The sequence below is a fragment of the Podarcis erhardii genome (assembly GCF_964252035.2).
Source record: "Podarcis erhardii genome assembly, chromosome: 3".
NCBI lineage: Eukaryota > Metazoa > Chordata > Lepidosauria > Squamata > Lacertidae > Podarcis > Podarcis erhardii.
Window position 1 is genome coordinate 43470438 of NC_138507.1, and position 15488 is coordinate 43485925.

The window sequence follows — 15488 nt, forward strand, 5'->3', positions numbered from 1 at the left end:
CTGAGTAAACAGCACATTAAAACCATTAAAACTAAATAGGGGCAGTAGAATACATCAAAAAATTCTGAATAAGAAACTATTTCAAAGCCAAGGAAAGTCAGGATCATTTTAGTTCCAAAATGAACCTGCTTACTCTAATGTGAAAGCAAGGAAAAATTAGAAGCCTCCCCAGTTGTCTTTGTGTGGTCTTAAGCCAACACATCCACTGGTTAGCTATCTAGTGCCAGTTATGTCAAAGAGTCCTGTAAGTGTACTTAAAATCAGGGAAGCTCACTGGTTCAGATCAGATGATACCACTCGGATTGCATAATCTCAAGAAGTCTTGCTTAAATCTCCTTGCTTTCCTCTTTCCTCCCCATGCCTTTCCAAGTTTTGTATTGTGTCCGTAAGAATGTGAGTTTGCCTTATCTTTCCTTCTCTGTAAGAGACTTAAGATTTTAAAGGGGATTTTTAGGGGATTTATTACTAAACACACACACACACACACACACACACACACACACACAGTCTAACATGCACAGGCAGTATTGTCAGGGATGCCAGAAATAGGAACTGCCTGGTATTTCTACAGTTCTGCCTGATCTGCCATACCCTATTACCAATCTGCTTTGTGCTACCTTGCAATCACCACCTTCATTAAAGTATTATAAGCAGTTACCTTCCAAGCCACACAGAAGCACTGCACCCGCAGGGATGCAGTTACAATATGAATCTACAGAAACCAAATTTCATCAACAGCATGGATAAGAAAAGACTTCTCTTACCTAACGTGCTCCAGTATTCATTTTATTCCAAGAAACAAATACTACCTTATTCACTGAGTTTACTAATCTATGAAAATTCTATGTGTTTGGCAAAACTGTGCAAGCAATGTGATTTCCTATTTAAACACTTATATACAAAATCAATACACAAAAGTTGCAAAGATTTGATTTGAACAATTGGTTTCAAAGTGTGGCTGTAAGGAAAGACAGACTGAGGTTGCCTAGTCACATTCAGAACAATTTTTGAATAATGCTGTTTTTTACATGGCAGCTAGCATGCACTGGTTATTAGGATATAATAGCCATTTCCCATAACAGTTTATGTTGAATGTTTTATTGAAAACAATTCCCTCAACCTAAAGAATACTCATCTGTCTATCTCTCAGAATCATTTCAAAAAATTACATGTGTTATCTCAAAAACAAAATTATCGCATTTGCCTAAAAAACAACAGTTAACAGTTTTTGTTGGCTAACAAATTTTCTAATCATAAAATTTAGAACTGCCTTTTTCACTATTGCTATCTATTTCATAAACAACCCAAACCCTTTTGTAATATTCTCAGTAGTTGTTTGAGTCTCCCAAAGATGGGTGTCTCATTACCTCCCCACACTATTCCAGCCTGAGCATTCACCTCCACTCATTAGAACAAACATCTGCTACAAACATTATTAATGAGATACGTATCTAGGGATTGAAGCGAACCATTAACCACCTGGCCTAATTATACTTTTCATTACAAAAGCCAATCGCAGCAGCAAGTATAGAACCCGCCTCACCATATTGTGATAATTATCTTATTCATACAATTTCAATTTCAATAACCTCATCCTTCCAAATTGGGTACATTTGTAAAACCATACTTCCCTTAGCTACTCCTAACCTATAATATTATACCCCATATCAGGACCACAAGAATAATTTGTGTAATAGAAAAAAATTAGTTTGCCTTTTAGATCTCTTTCTCATGAATATATTAGCATAAAAACATTTCAGAGACAGCAGCAGCTTAATAAAAATCTATTTCAGTAAATTCATTATACAATTCATTTCATGGAACGTTTAGAGGCAAAGTTTTAAAACCTAAATTGTTCAGACATTGAAATTGTATCAGAGTAAGTTCTTTTCCCCTGAGCTCCGTGCCAGAAAACAAGAGGATATACGCAGATGAATTAAACATAAATATGTAAGCACAGTGTGATTAAAGCATGTTTGTATATTTTAGTTTAGTGCAGCATGTATTCTGCAAGAATGAATATATTCATAGTTATAAAGGAATTGCCTTCTCCAACTCAAAGATTTCCAGTATGTGTGAAAGCACAAGTCCCACATCCCTAATATTTATTTATTAATTTAAAACATTTGTGTACCACCCTTAATCTTCTTTGGATTTCAGGACGATGTTTCTAGATTAACGTTTGTGACTACTACTGTAAATCTTCAAACCCAGTAGGGATCTGTAAGTCAAAGTACTATTCTGTGTGTGCTTTGGTGTGCTGGGCTTTTTGTCATCATCATCATTATTATTAGAAATGTGTAAACAAAGCAGACACACAGCCTATAGAATTATTAAGAAGGGATTCCACAGTTTAGCATCTTTGCTCAAGGTGAAAAGTTGTGCATGGTGTTTTGAGACAGGTTTAGCAGAAATGAAAGCTGATCATCAAAGCCAGGTAAGTTTTTCCCAGTAACAGAGAAGACAATACATAGTAACTCCAGGAGCTAGCCATGAGTAGATATTACATGCCAAAAAATAATGCAGGATGTCAATGTGTGCTACTGCATTTCACTTTCCAGTTCTCCATTTTACCATGAGGAATAATGGGGAGATGGATGGTGTGCACTGTTTTCTAGCGTCGTTGTGAATACAAAAGTATAGAATCTTTAAGTCCTGGTGTACTTGGTTCTTCTCTGACTATGCCAGTAAGTGGCATTAACATGAGCTGGCCAGAAAAACTGGTCCTTTGTTTTTGGTAGTCTTAAAAACCACAATGATGTATGTGGTCTTTAAGACTACCAAAAATATTGTGTGCCAATAACCATATTCAGTGTTAAACAGGAAGTCTGCATGGCAGCAATCAATTCACTTTGTCAGAAAATGCAGTCTCAGTTTTCCCCCATCACCCAGCATATGCAAAGCTTCTAGTTTTTAGGAACATGGATGAAAGTCTTGGTAGGAGCGCACAGTAACCAAAGGTGACTTAACTATCACCCAATAACCAACAACTCCAGCCAACAAGATCTAGTTAAAAATCATTATTTACTAAGAACAAATTCAGAGAAAGCTCACATGACTACCAGGTGGTCCGGCAAGTCTATTTGTGGCTTGAGAGTGGCAAAAAAAGAGAGCACACTTGTTGTGCTGTTGCATGTCTATGTATTTTCATACTCTAGAAACTCTCAAATAAACTAGCGTACGTACATACATTTTTTAACCTTTCTAATAGAAAAATTGTACATTAGATTGTACCCAAAGTCAAAGGAAACCCAGCCAAATGCTGACTGTCTGAAAGAGCAAACTTTGGGTATACAGAGTAGGCAATAACAAATGACAGGGACATATGGCAAATGCAGCAGGTAAAAACAAGGCAACAGAGTTTTGAAGAAGACCATGTCTTCCTCAGCGTAACACAGCAGGAGAGCAGAAGAAACACATAATTCATTACAGTATTGTAAAGATTTAAGTAGTTAACACCCAAGGTCAGCACAAGAATAGAGCTGAGAGCTGGGGGGCGGGGAGCTATGCACAAATCTTTTTAATGTACAGGGTGAGTCCTTTAAAAGAGGCCCTGTGGATACAGAGTACACATGTTCCACGGAGCCTCTTTTAAAAGACTCACCCTGTATAAGCAAGTCTAAGCAAACAGTATACTGTCTCCTTGCATAAACTATAAGTACCATTAAAGAATCCCAACAAAAGCCAAATCATATAAATTAAAATAGCTTTTTTAATTACAAGTTTGCTAATATTTCTTTCTGCTTCTCATTTGGTAGGCGTTTGTTCAATCAGTTATAAACTCTTTTGTACTATGAGTGGTATTACATAATATGTATGATGGATATATATACTGCAAAGCATTGCAAAATCAGTTAAAACAATAAATTAAAACTATGGGAAGATCAGTTGGGTTGGGTCTCCTGCAGAATGAGCAAGCTCAAAGTCATCGTAATAAAGTTTTAGAAGCAGTATTATTAACAATGCTTTCTAATTCACAAAGATGTAAGGCTGTGCAGCAAAAAAAATCACACCCCATTAAAAAAAAAATCACACACAAGGACATGCATTACGCATATCAAAAAGGTGGCATGTCAGAACAATTCATAATTTGTGTTTGGAACACTAATTTATAAAGAAATTTCAACTTACCGAGTTCCATCTGCTTTCCAGCTTACTTTGTATGGCTTCTGCTCTAAGAGTTTAATATTTTGCTCATCCATAGAAACAGGTTGTGCCCCGGGGAATCCAGTTCTAAAGTTTGGGGAAAGAAGCCTTATTAATATCTTGCAGCATCACTCTACAATCAGCCTTTCTTAGCAATCAGCTTTCCTGAAATAGTGGCTTTCAAACAGGAATCACTTTTTTGGGAAGATGGAAGTGCTTGCAAAATGTTTCCGTCTTGTGGCCAAAATGACTGCTTTAGGATTTTGGTATACTAGCTGCAGCTAATATCCACCCATTAAATCTTTCAGAGCAATTGGATACTGGGCTCCCCCATCTGGGACAACAGCTTATGAAAGGGTCTTGTGAGTTTCCAAAGCAAATTCAAAAATATTATTCAGGTAGTAAAATTGGTATATGCTCAAAAGGCGATACCCAGCTAACTCAAACTCAGTGTACACCCACCAGTCCATTGATTTCAATGGTTCTACTCTGAGTATGACTATCACCCTAAAACAGTGGTTCCCAATTAGTATCTGTGGTAGTTTTTTCCATGCAACTTCTGATACCATTTCAATTCAGTGAAAGTTTAGATGAAGATTTCTACTTCCATATCTTGCAATCAGCATCTTTTAATTAAGCACTTCAAAAAGGAGGTAACAATTATCTAAAGATGCCATTTACTGAAATATTTCACTTTTATATTTTTAAGAAACCTAGTATTGTTAGAGGTATGGCAGACATACCTATTTCTAGTTTACAGTATACAAACTATTTATTATTATTTTTCCAAATATGTGTTTCCATACCCTTTCCATCCACAAAACTGCTGGCATTTGCGTTGTATCTCTCCTAACTTTGGTTGAGTTGTTACTTGGGTTACATGCTTAACTGATATTCCTTCCAAGAACACAGCACCCTAAAAATAAACACACCGAACAAAACAGTTAGAATACAACAAACAACAGCCTGAAAATCTGATGATATGGTTATCCAGATTTCAGCATTAAGCGGTATCAAATTCACATTTGAAGTAAGATTTAAGAAATTAGATTACCGTACATTGCCATTTTTTGTCCAGCACCACATTTCTGCTGATGCAATTTTAAATTTTACATGGATCATGTAATCTAAAGCTAGTCACGTCCATTGTTTTCAATGTGTCTGCTTCTGCTCTAAGTTTGTCTTAGATTCAACCTCTGATCTCTACCAAACATTCCCAAGTACCATGGTTTTCCATGTATAAGACGAGGGGCTTTTTACGTTAAAATAATGTTTTAAAATTGAGGTTGTCTTATACATGGATAGTGTTGAGTTGGGACTAGGGATTGGTTGCTGCCGTGAGCAGGAGACTTTCAGCGACGGTAGTGCGGGTGATTCATTGCTGCGGCAAGGGTTTTTGTCGACTAGCCGCTGCTGCGGCGATATGGAGGGTGATTTGCAGCTGCCGTCTGCAAGCAGTGAGACAATTGGTAGCTTCTTTGTCGCGTGCAATAGGAAGTGTCAGGCGGGTGAGTTAATTTTGTCCCCAAAAATAGGGGGCGTCTTATACCTGGGTGTATGTTATACACGGAAAAATACGGTAACTTCTGGATGTAGATATTGCATAATTGATTTAAATGTGCCAACTGATTAATAGCAAAATCAATATATCTTCATATTATGCTCTGTTTAACAAGGATAACAAACTGACTAGGTTCCCCTGAAGCAGTGCCCTGTGTGTGTGTGTGTGTGTGTGTGTGTGATTTTTACTGTGCCCTTCCTCAAGGCAGCTCAAGGTGTAACATAGAGTGCACCTTGGTGTTTTTTTCACGAAACACCACCGCTGTAGCCCAACAGCAATTTACTCAAGGTCACCCACTGAGCTCCATGGCTGTGCAGATCATATGAACCCAGGTGTCCCTGATCCAAGCAGGGCATCACCAAGTGTACCATTGTGAGTGGGCTGGAGCACCTCACAAGCACCTATCTGCAAGGCTTTCACCTGCCCTGCATCTCCTAAAAAAAAAAAAAGCACAATAAATCCATACCAGGAAAGCAAGCACAGGACCCGGGCGATATCTAAAATTGATTTTCTTTCTGATGCTGCTCAGAAACCACATCATGCTTCATGTGACCTTTCTGAACAAATGTATACTATTTATTCTGCCATGCCTATCTTATAAAGCTGTTTGTACAAAGGAAGTTCAGAACAGGAAAAGACCTTTTCAACCAAAGATACCCATATTTTGCACACTCCAAAAGCCACACTATCTTCTCTTATCTCTACATCTGCAAGCTCAGCTACGCTATGCACAGTTAAGCTTCAAAACACACAAGATTTCACATTAGACAAACATGCTTCTCAGTTTTTGCTTTCATAGGGATTGAACTGCGAAAAAAGTATTCTAAGCCTCATTTGTCTGTTATCAACTAGCACACAGAAGTGTGTTTTACAATCAGAATTCAACTATTTTACCCTTACAGTATTCAAACATCAGCCAGCGAAGCTGCTACGGTTTTGTTATCATGTATTAACAACTCTTGAGAACTGACCAACCCAACAGTGCTGAAAGTCTACGGAAGCAATGGAAAAGCTTCCCAGCAGCTGGCTGCTAGATACAGGAAATGATATGCAAGGTATTACATCCTGGAATGTTTCCAAGAAATATTTTCTCTGTACATCTTGTGAAGTTCAAAATTTATCAGACTATTTATTTGTTTAGACAGCCCTTAATCTTTAGGCTATGTGTGAGGAACTATTGAACCTCCTTCTTACTTTGGGTCAAACCTTACCCATTGCCAGTCTTAGAAACTCAGATACATAAGTTAGGCGCCAAATGGCTCCTTAACCCAGGGTTACAGTCACCAAAACAGTTGACATTTGGGGGCCAGACGGCTTGAAAGTCATGTTTTTCAATACGACTTTTTGGTTCCTGAAATTCATTCTGATTGTGCAGGTAAAATATAACTGACAGATTTCTACAGAATGTGTTGCTAGTGCGTGAAAACAGGCAAGGTCCAATGATCTCAAGGCATGCACCTCCAGATAGCGGAGATATCAGGTGCTATCCTGGCACCCAGGCATCTTCACTTGGTCCTAAGTGGCCAGTAGCCAGGTGTAAAATGTGCCTGGCAAATTTTAAATGCGGCCCATAGCACATTTCCAACTGGCCAGCCGCCGCCTTCTTGGCTGTTTGTCATTTTCCGAGAGATGGCTCTATTGTTCTCCCAGTCACCTGCCTGCTTTCAATTAAGCGGGGGGGGGGGGGTGTTTGGATTGGATAAGTGTCTGTGAATGGACAGAAGGATAAACTCTGTGTGTGTGTGTGTGTGTGTGTGTGTGTGTGTGTGTGTGTGTCAAATGAGAGGTATATGTGTGTGAACAGACAAACAGATGGGGTGAGGCATGTATGTGCAAGGGGTATGAGTGATGAACATTGATGAACAGTGATGAATGGCTCTGGCCTTGCCCACTGCCAACCGTGGCTCTGCCCACCACTGGCATGCAGTGCCAAAAACATTACACCTGAGGGAATGCGGCCCCTTAGCAAGAAAAAGGTTCCCCACTCTTACATTCGGCTAATGGTAGCTTTTTAGCAACCTCAGCAACCAAAATGCTAAAGGATACCTGACAAGCTCTTCTCATAGTTCTGCCTTCCTATAGTTCAGTCAGATACAGTGCTGCCTCCTCCTCTATTCAGCTACTGGCAAAGCTAAAGCTTTCAATAGAATTCTTCTTCCCTATACTCCTTGACAAAGCGAGTGCATCCAAAGCTGTAAAACTGAATTATATGAATATGCATATTAACCAAACTATTCTACTCTCTCGAATCGCTTCATCTTTGAATTCTGCTTCAATTATTAATATGCTTATTCGCACAATTTAGCTTTATGGTTTTTTTCAAATGACTAGGTGATAAAACGAGGGACAGTCATGGAGCTGCATCTCTTTCTCTACTGTGGTTTTGAATTAACAGGTGAGAACTTAGTTTGAATAAAAGAGGATGCAGCCTAATGCGTTGACGGCAGATCACACTTTCCTGAAGAAGGGATAACGGAGGGAAACTACCATTGCCACAACCATTCTACTTATGCTTATGGAGGTTTGCCCTATGCCAGAGAAACTTGTAATTTAAAAAAAAAATTAATGCACACATCTGTAGTATAGCATCACTTTCAAAATTCTGGGTGTTAAAAAACTCCTTTCCACTGAGTATGAACCACTGCTAAGCCCCACCTCTTAGTAGCCATTCAGAACCGATGGCCCTGCAGTCAGGAAAAGGAAAGCAGCAAGGGAGGTAAGAGGCACACAGTCCTCAACATCATCTGCACCTGCTGCTTCACCAGCTGGCCAAAAGTCAGATGTTTAAGATTATAAACCTCACTATTATTTTCAAATATGCCAAGAATGGCAAAACAAGCAGATAAAATATATAGAATGTGAAACCCTATCCAATCAAATACCAAAACACAGTCCATTTGCTGCAATCACATCATGCAAAGAAAGTTTGTGTTTAGCTAAACCATTAGTCACAGAAATCTATTTTTAAAAGTTCACATAACTGCTTGCCATGTCAACTAAAATAGATAAGGTTACGTACAATCTGTTTACTAATTTAAGCATTTAGAATTTCAATTTCGCGGCTAGCTGAAAAGCATCACAGTTGTGAATTTCCATCCACTAATTAAAAGTCCCACGGCTCTACTCATTGAAAGAAAAACTATTCACAGAAAAGCCATTAAGTTACCAGTTATGAATTTACATGACTCTAACTCCCTAGAGAAACACAATTCTAAACTTTTATACCCCAAATTTAGAAAACAAAAAGGGTTTCCATCATCTTCTGTATCCAGGTTCCTTGTACTGGAACTATTCTTCCCTTACACCCCAGAGTTATCCAACACAAAAAATAGAGTGCTCATTCTGTAGCAAAGTTTTTAGATTCCAGAGCATTTCAAAATTAAGCAACTACTACTACCCTAAGGAAATTGCATAGAATACTAGATATAACTAGCTATCAATGTTTGTATTGGTTTATTATGGAATTCAGGGCCTTTTGAATGAAATTCTGGTGGTTGGTGAAAAGGAAGTGAAAAGAAAGCATTGAACAGTAGGATGGAAACACAGGACTACCAACCAAAGCAGAAAAGGAACAATTTCAAAGCCCTTTTGCCTGCTTTCCAGAATTTTATCACACTTGCTGCCTTCACTCCTCCCAACCCCTGACACGCTGGGATCTGAAAGTCTTGCGTGCGCCCAGAGGTACTTAAGTTTCCTTCTGTCAATATTAGAACTCATCCCACCCCCACCCCCATGCATTTTAGAAGTTGCCTAAAAGAAGAATGTGTGGCTAAATCAAAAACATTGGTGTCTGCAACGCAAACATCTTGTTTGTCCATTTTCCCAGCCCATTCTGTTTGCACTCTATGCAGAGTCTTCTACTTTTTACATTTCAGGAACAACTCTGTTGTCCTAGTATAGCAAATAACACAAAAACAGGTTCCTAAATCTCTGCAATTCCAAGGGAGTGTATCAGACTAATCAACACAAGAGAGTAACTTTGTTTTAGCTAACTTCAAATACAGCTAAGGTCTCTTGGGACAACATTACCAGCTTTAAGTGTTCTTTTCTTCTTTTGCCTGAAAATGAAGTTGATGACCCAGCTTCTGATTCGGGGGTTCTTGGTTTGCAGTTATCATCCTCATCCTCTTCTTCATCTTCATCAAAGCACCACTCTGGCAAAGGGGGAGGGGTCGGCGCCTCCACTCCATCGCCATATCGACGGAAGAGTTCTTTCAAATAATCACCTTTATAAATACCAGGTGGTCTGGCTTGGGCAAAAATAGCCACAGCTGCTTCAATGCTGCAACAAAGCAGAAATTGTCAGGGAATTATTTCAGCACGTTAAATGCTTCATTTCTGCAACCCCTATCATTCTGATCCCCAACAAGGTATCACCATAGTTCAACATAAAATTTAATCAATATTCTGCTCAGGTTGAGTAAGCATATAATTAAGTATCCAGAAAGAGCCTCAAACACAGGAGTGCATTCCTTATGATGACAAAATGACAGCCCTGCTGCAAAATGAAGAAAGAATGCAAGGAATCTTCCCAACTAAGCCTGACTGAAATGCCATAGCAAGGCTCAGTGCTGCCCACCCATTTCTGCAGGGTAGATTCATAAAGTCTCCAAACCTATGACAAGCCTCAGCCTACAGGACTGTAACTCAGAACACTCTATGGTCCACAGGGCATACAAGTTATTGTAATGCTGAACAGGAGTTCTTGTGGCCAAACCCTGGGGTCCTGGCAATACCTTACTGAGACTATGAGAGTCCACAGACATATATTCAGTGAAGATCAAGGCAATTCAGAGGACATTCCCCATAGAACAGTACCTGGCAAAAGTGCATATTTTAGTATCTTACTGATACACCAAGAGAGCAAAAAACTGGCAAGAGGAACAGTGGATACTAGCTACTTTCAACGTCTGCATCTTAGGCGAAATACCCTGTCTTCCTCAATACTGCACTTTCCCCCTGCAAATGCAGGAAATGACAAATAATAGGCATTTGGCAGCCCTATCATGTATTAAGAAACAGCCTGGTACTTTCATGGAGTAAAACTGCCTTGAGGGAGATCAAGCTGATTGCTAAAGGAGAGTCTGATTGCTAAAGGAGAGTAGACTCCCACTGTTTAACTGGAGAGTTCTCCATCTGGACAAGCTTTCCATAAACTAGCTCTAAAACTCATTTCAGAAGTCACTATGTATCTACAGCTTTTCTACTTCATATGCTAAAGGGATGATGTGGATGGACTATTCTACAAGGAACACATTTTTCCACCAGTAAATAATGTCTGCTAGCTTTAAAGAACAATGCAGCAAAGGGGACTTTTCTAATGGTAATGAATCCACTCTATATAATTGTCACATTAAGGAAATTCTCCTAATAGTCTCTCCCTGCTCCCCGTTTTTAGTAAACTGTATTTTAAATCTGCTGCATTAGCCCACAATGGTTTGCCTTTGGCAAGATGAACAAGTGTAATTACTAGTTAACTATTTGCCAGAGGAAAGCTATCTAACATGATGTGCTAAGACCTTTCCTCAAACACACACAACACACAAAAGTATATTCCTGGGATAATGTGCGTCCATAATGAGTTGTATTCAGCAAAGACACAATGAGTAGACCCAATAAAATGAATGGATTTAAGTTAGTATTGACTTATGTCTAGAGATTTCAAAGAGTATAACTTAGTTGGGAATACAACTCAATGTGCTGCTGATAATATCAACTTGCTGGTGGAATAATGCTGTTTGGGTTTTTGTCAGCACTTATTCCAGAAATATATGGCTCACCTTTACTATTTAGAAAAGCTAAACTATTTTTCTGGTTATTGTTTCTCGAAGTACATTTAATACAGTATTGTGATTAAAAGTATATACCACATTTCATTTCAAGAAAAAATACCTAGGCAGTTCACAAAACAGTAATTAACTGGTTATAATTATATTACTTACATTTCTATATATATTTATATCTGAGTAAACATATCTATTTATTCCAATTCATTTTAAACAGCCATTTTAAATAATCAGACCTCCTGATTTAAATGCTTCCATTTTATTTGTCTTGTTAGCTATTTAAGGTACAGCACCACTGCATGCATCTATTACATCTAAAAAGAGTATGTGCTTGAAGATGCTTTCAACACACAAAATCCCACAGCAAGGGTCAAGACAAACATCATCCTTTTCAACTTCAGAGCAAGCCATTTGACAACAAAGTCAATAATGAAAAAGGACAGTGGGCAAAAAGAAGTGGGTCACAACCACCTTCAGGATTCATGAAGTAACAGAGAGGAAGAAGAGGAGCCTGCTGGATCAGGCCAATGGCCCCTCTAATCCAGCATTCTGTTATCATAATGGCCGATCAGATGCCTATGGGAAACCAGCAAGCAGGATTTGTGCCCACTCCTGTGTTTCCAGCAACTGGTATTCAGAAGCATTGCTGCCTCCAACAGTGGAGGGAGACCACAGCCATCATGGCTAGTAGCCTTTAATAGCCCTCTCCTCCATGAATTTGTCTAATCCTTTTTTAAAGCCATCCCACTTTGGGGCTATCACTGCCTCCTGTGGCAGAGAGTTCCACAGTTTTAACTATGCACTGAATAAAGAAATGTATTTTCTTTTATCCATGAATTTCCCAACACGCAGTTCCAAGGATAGATACAAAAATGCAAAGTCTGTAACATACATTATCGCTAATCATTCAATAAGTGACACATTGTGGTATGTAGACTTGCCAAATTGATTTAGGAATAACAATTGCACAGTCAGATGGTGTATGAAGTTTGCTGTCACTGGATTTGTTGGCGAAGTTTGTAAACACCAACATTCTTTGTCAAACTTATGCCCTATTCAGAGACTTTGTAAACTGTAAAGTATCCTGTAAAAGCTTGGAAAGGATACATACATGCTTTTTAGCAATTAAATGCATGAGAACATTTACGTGATTTTGGACGAATGAAATTATTCCTGCTCTTAATATTCTAGTGAAAGACCTCTCTTTTCCGCAAGACCTTGGGCTAAAAGCTCCTGTGTTAAAATAAAGCTATTTGTATGCATGTTTTTAGGGGGGGGGAGGACTGGATGTTGTTGCCAAGTGCAAAAGACCTGGTATTGTTAAGCTTTTTTATGTTTCTGGTTTAAAGGCACTATTATTAATGTGACACCTTAAAAACCTGTCAGTGCACAAATAATACTAGGACAACTTATGAGGACAGCCACAGAAAAACAATTTTCTGATAAACAGAAGAATCTTTTCACAGCTGCAAAACAAACATACCCAAGGGCTAAAAGATAAAGCTAGAAAATTAAAACTAGAAACATGGTATACATAAAATCCACTGAAACTTTTCATCAAAGCAAATCAACAGCAGACTAGGTAACTTTAAGCCCATAGAAGCCCATAGAACAGAGTATCTTAAAAGAAGATACAACCCAATTCAACAAGATGTGTATATGAAAGATCACAATTCAAAGAGGAGCTAAAGGATGCAATGGTGTTTACAGGATCAAAACGTTTAAAAACTAAGGGTTGTATCCAATACCATGTGAGCAGCATTCTGCACACACACACACACACACACAGTGGCACTATTCCTTCCTCTCTTCTCCCCATGTGCCCCCTAAATTTGCTCCAAAGGGTCCCCAACCCCCAGTCTGCTGCATGAGCAAAAAAGAAGTGTTGGATGCAATCCTGACACTGCCTGTAGCTTGCCTCAAGGGGCAATTGTATCAGTTTCCCACCTTCAGGCAAGGGGAAGAGATAGAGAATGAATTGTTTGTTTCCAATTTAATTAATATGGCTGGCAGTTTGTCAGTAGACACCAGACAGTTCTTCTTTCTGCTAGAACTACACCTTTGTGGGCGAGAAAAAACTTGTTTGTATGTGTTTTGATCCAACTGGAAAGAGGGCCAAGGAGGAACACAAAAGGAGCAGCAACCAGAGATGCATAAAACCCAGCTGCCTGCATTATTGGAAGGGAACACAGTGGAGCAGCTCTGAAAACTATCCACCTTGATTTGAGCATTTCATTGCAGAAAAAGGGGGGTATCAATATAATTCTTAAACAATTAAATAAAAAAAGGAAAATATGTTTCTTGTTATGATGCAAAATGGCCTCAGAAGTCATAATACTAGATTGAAATGCACATAAGTTGTAGGTTGCCATGTATCATTATCATGTAACCACACCAGATCAAACTGGTTGTTAAAGTTACACACACTCAGCTCACGAGGATTTCTCCAGAAGTCTTGCTAGGTGCCTACTGAATGCCAGTAGCAGCACTCTCGCATCTGCTGGTATTGCTTTATGACATAAAAGGGCCAAAATCTCACACTTACTTAGAAAACTTGTAACATCCAAGTTATTATCAGCGGGGACTTTGTAATCATATCAGCTCCTAATTTCAAGATACATTTTCCTGGAGGCAGAGGCAGGGGGAGGGTGGATAGGGTGGTGGTAGTAGTAGTAGTAGTAATAATAATAATAATTTTATTATTTATACCATGCCCATCTGGCTGGGTTTCCCCAGACACTCTGGGCGGCTCCCAACAGAACACTAAACCAGAATAAAACTTCAAACATTAAAAACTTCCTTCTTCTTAAGTTGCAGTCAACTAACTCCTCCCTGGCAATACTACAATCTATCAACTACTATTCCACATTTGCCACATTAATGAAAGAGATATTGGAAAACATCATCTAATATTATCATCAACATTCCTGAAACTTGTATACTAAAAAGATAAGGGTGCTATAATAGATTAAGCTACAAATTACAGCAACCAGCCCACCCATAAAACAATGCAATGTTTACAGACAATCCATTTTTAAATTTTAAAAAAGTATAAAGTTACCTCCAGTCCAACTTCTCAACCAGAAAGGCACAGATAAGAAAACCAGTACGATTGAAACCATGTGTACAATGAACACCTAAAAAACAAAAATTAATTGCAGTTACAGAGACTATTTTAAAGCAACAATATTTCTTTTCTGACACAGTCAGCCCTCAAACAGGTTCTCCCTTCAGGGTGGGGTCAGTTGACTGCTACATTTCTCCCCCCCTGCCACATATCTGGAACAGCAACTCTGTGCTGGAAGAAATCAGAGCGGAAGCTAGATTAGGTAGGCTATAAATGCTTCCATGAGTAAACAAGCATTTCATTTCTTTACGTTCTACTTTCAGCCAGGGGCTGAAGGCAGAAGTGCAACCTATTACTCCTGAATGCAGTTCTCCCAAGAAGGATGGCTTTGAGCTTCCTTGATGCAAGCACCAGGCCCTACATTATTCTGAAGATGCTTTTCTTTCCTTCCCACCAAAGATGTCGATCTTTCATTTTTCAGGAAAAGTGAGAGAGAACACTTTGAACTCTGCTCTCATTTGGTACAAGGCACTTGCCAAGGTCACAGTGTCCAATCCCAACCCATTAGGTCTTCCAAACTGTTTTACTCAAACTTCCTCAAATTACCCTGGCCACAGCAGCTATATCCAGCTACATCTTTCTTTGTCCTTTGCCATTCTCCTCCCTGTTCCACAAAGAGCACAAGCACCCACAGTAGTGCTATGATGTGTAACTGAACACATTTTAAGCAGTATTTCTAACCACAGTTTTTCCAGAATCCAACATTATTCTTCTGTTTCAAAATATTAGGCAAATAAATGTGCCTGAGCTAAAAGGAAGACTGCTTTTGCATATTACAGAATGTCAGTTTTTTTGTCTTCCTTTGAATTACCTCCATCAAAAGATTCCCATTCTTATAACATGAATTCTGATAAAATCTCATTACTAA

The 15488-nt window shown here is 38.8% G+C and overlaps 2 protein-coding genes across 4 annotated transcripts in view; one reads left to right on the forward strand and one right to left on the reverse strand.

Moving 5' to 3' along the window:
• The window catches only part of PM20D2 (peptidase M20 domain containing 2), a 617107-nt gene that overhangs the window by 532463 nt on the left and 69156 nt on the right, over positions 1-15488 (forward strand). The gene's annotated exons all lie outside the window — the stretch shown is intronic.
• RNGTT (RNA guanylyltransferase and 5'-phosphatase) overlaps positions 1-15488 on the reverse strand; it is a 122804-nt gene that overhangs the window by 98037 nt on the left and 9279 nt on the right. For all 3 annotated transcript variants that reach the window (XM_081857136.1, XM_081857137.1, XM_081857135.1), the window contains exons 5-8: positions 14555-14630; positions 9737-9989; positions 4953-5062; positions 4132-4233 (exon numbers count right to left, since the gene is read on the reverse strand). In XM_081857136.1, the coding sequence (XP_081713262.1) occupies positions 4132-4233; positions 4953-5062; positions 9737-9989; positions 14555-14630 (541 nt within the window). The remainder of the gene's footprint in view (positions 1-4131; positions 4234-4952; positions 5063-9736; positions 9990-14554; positions 14631-15488) is intronic.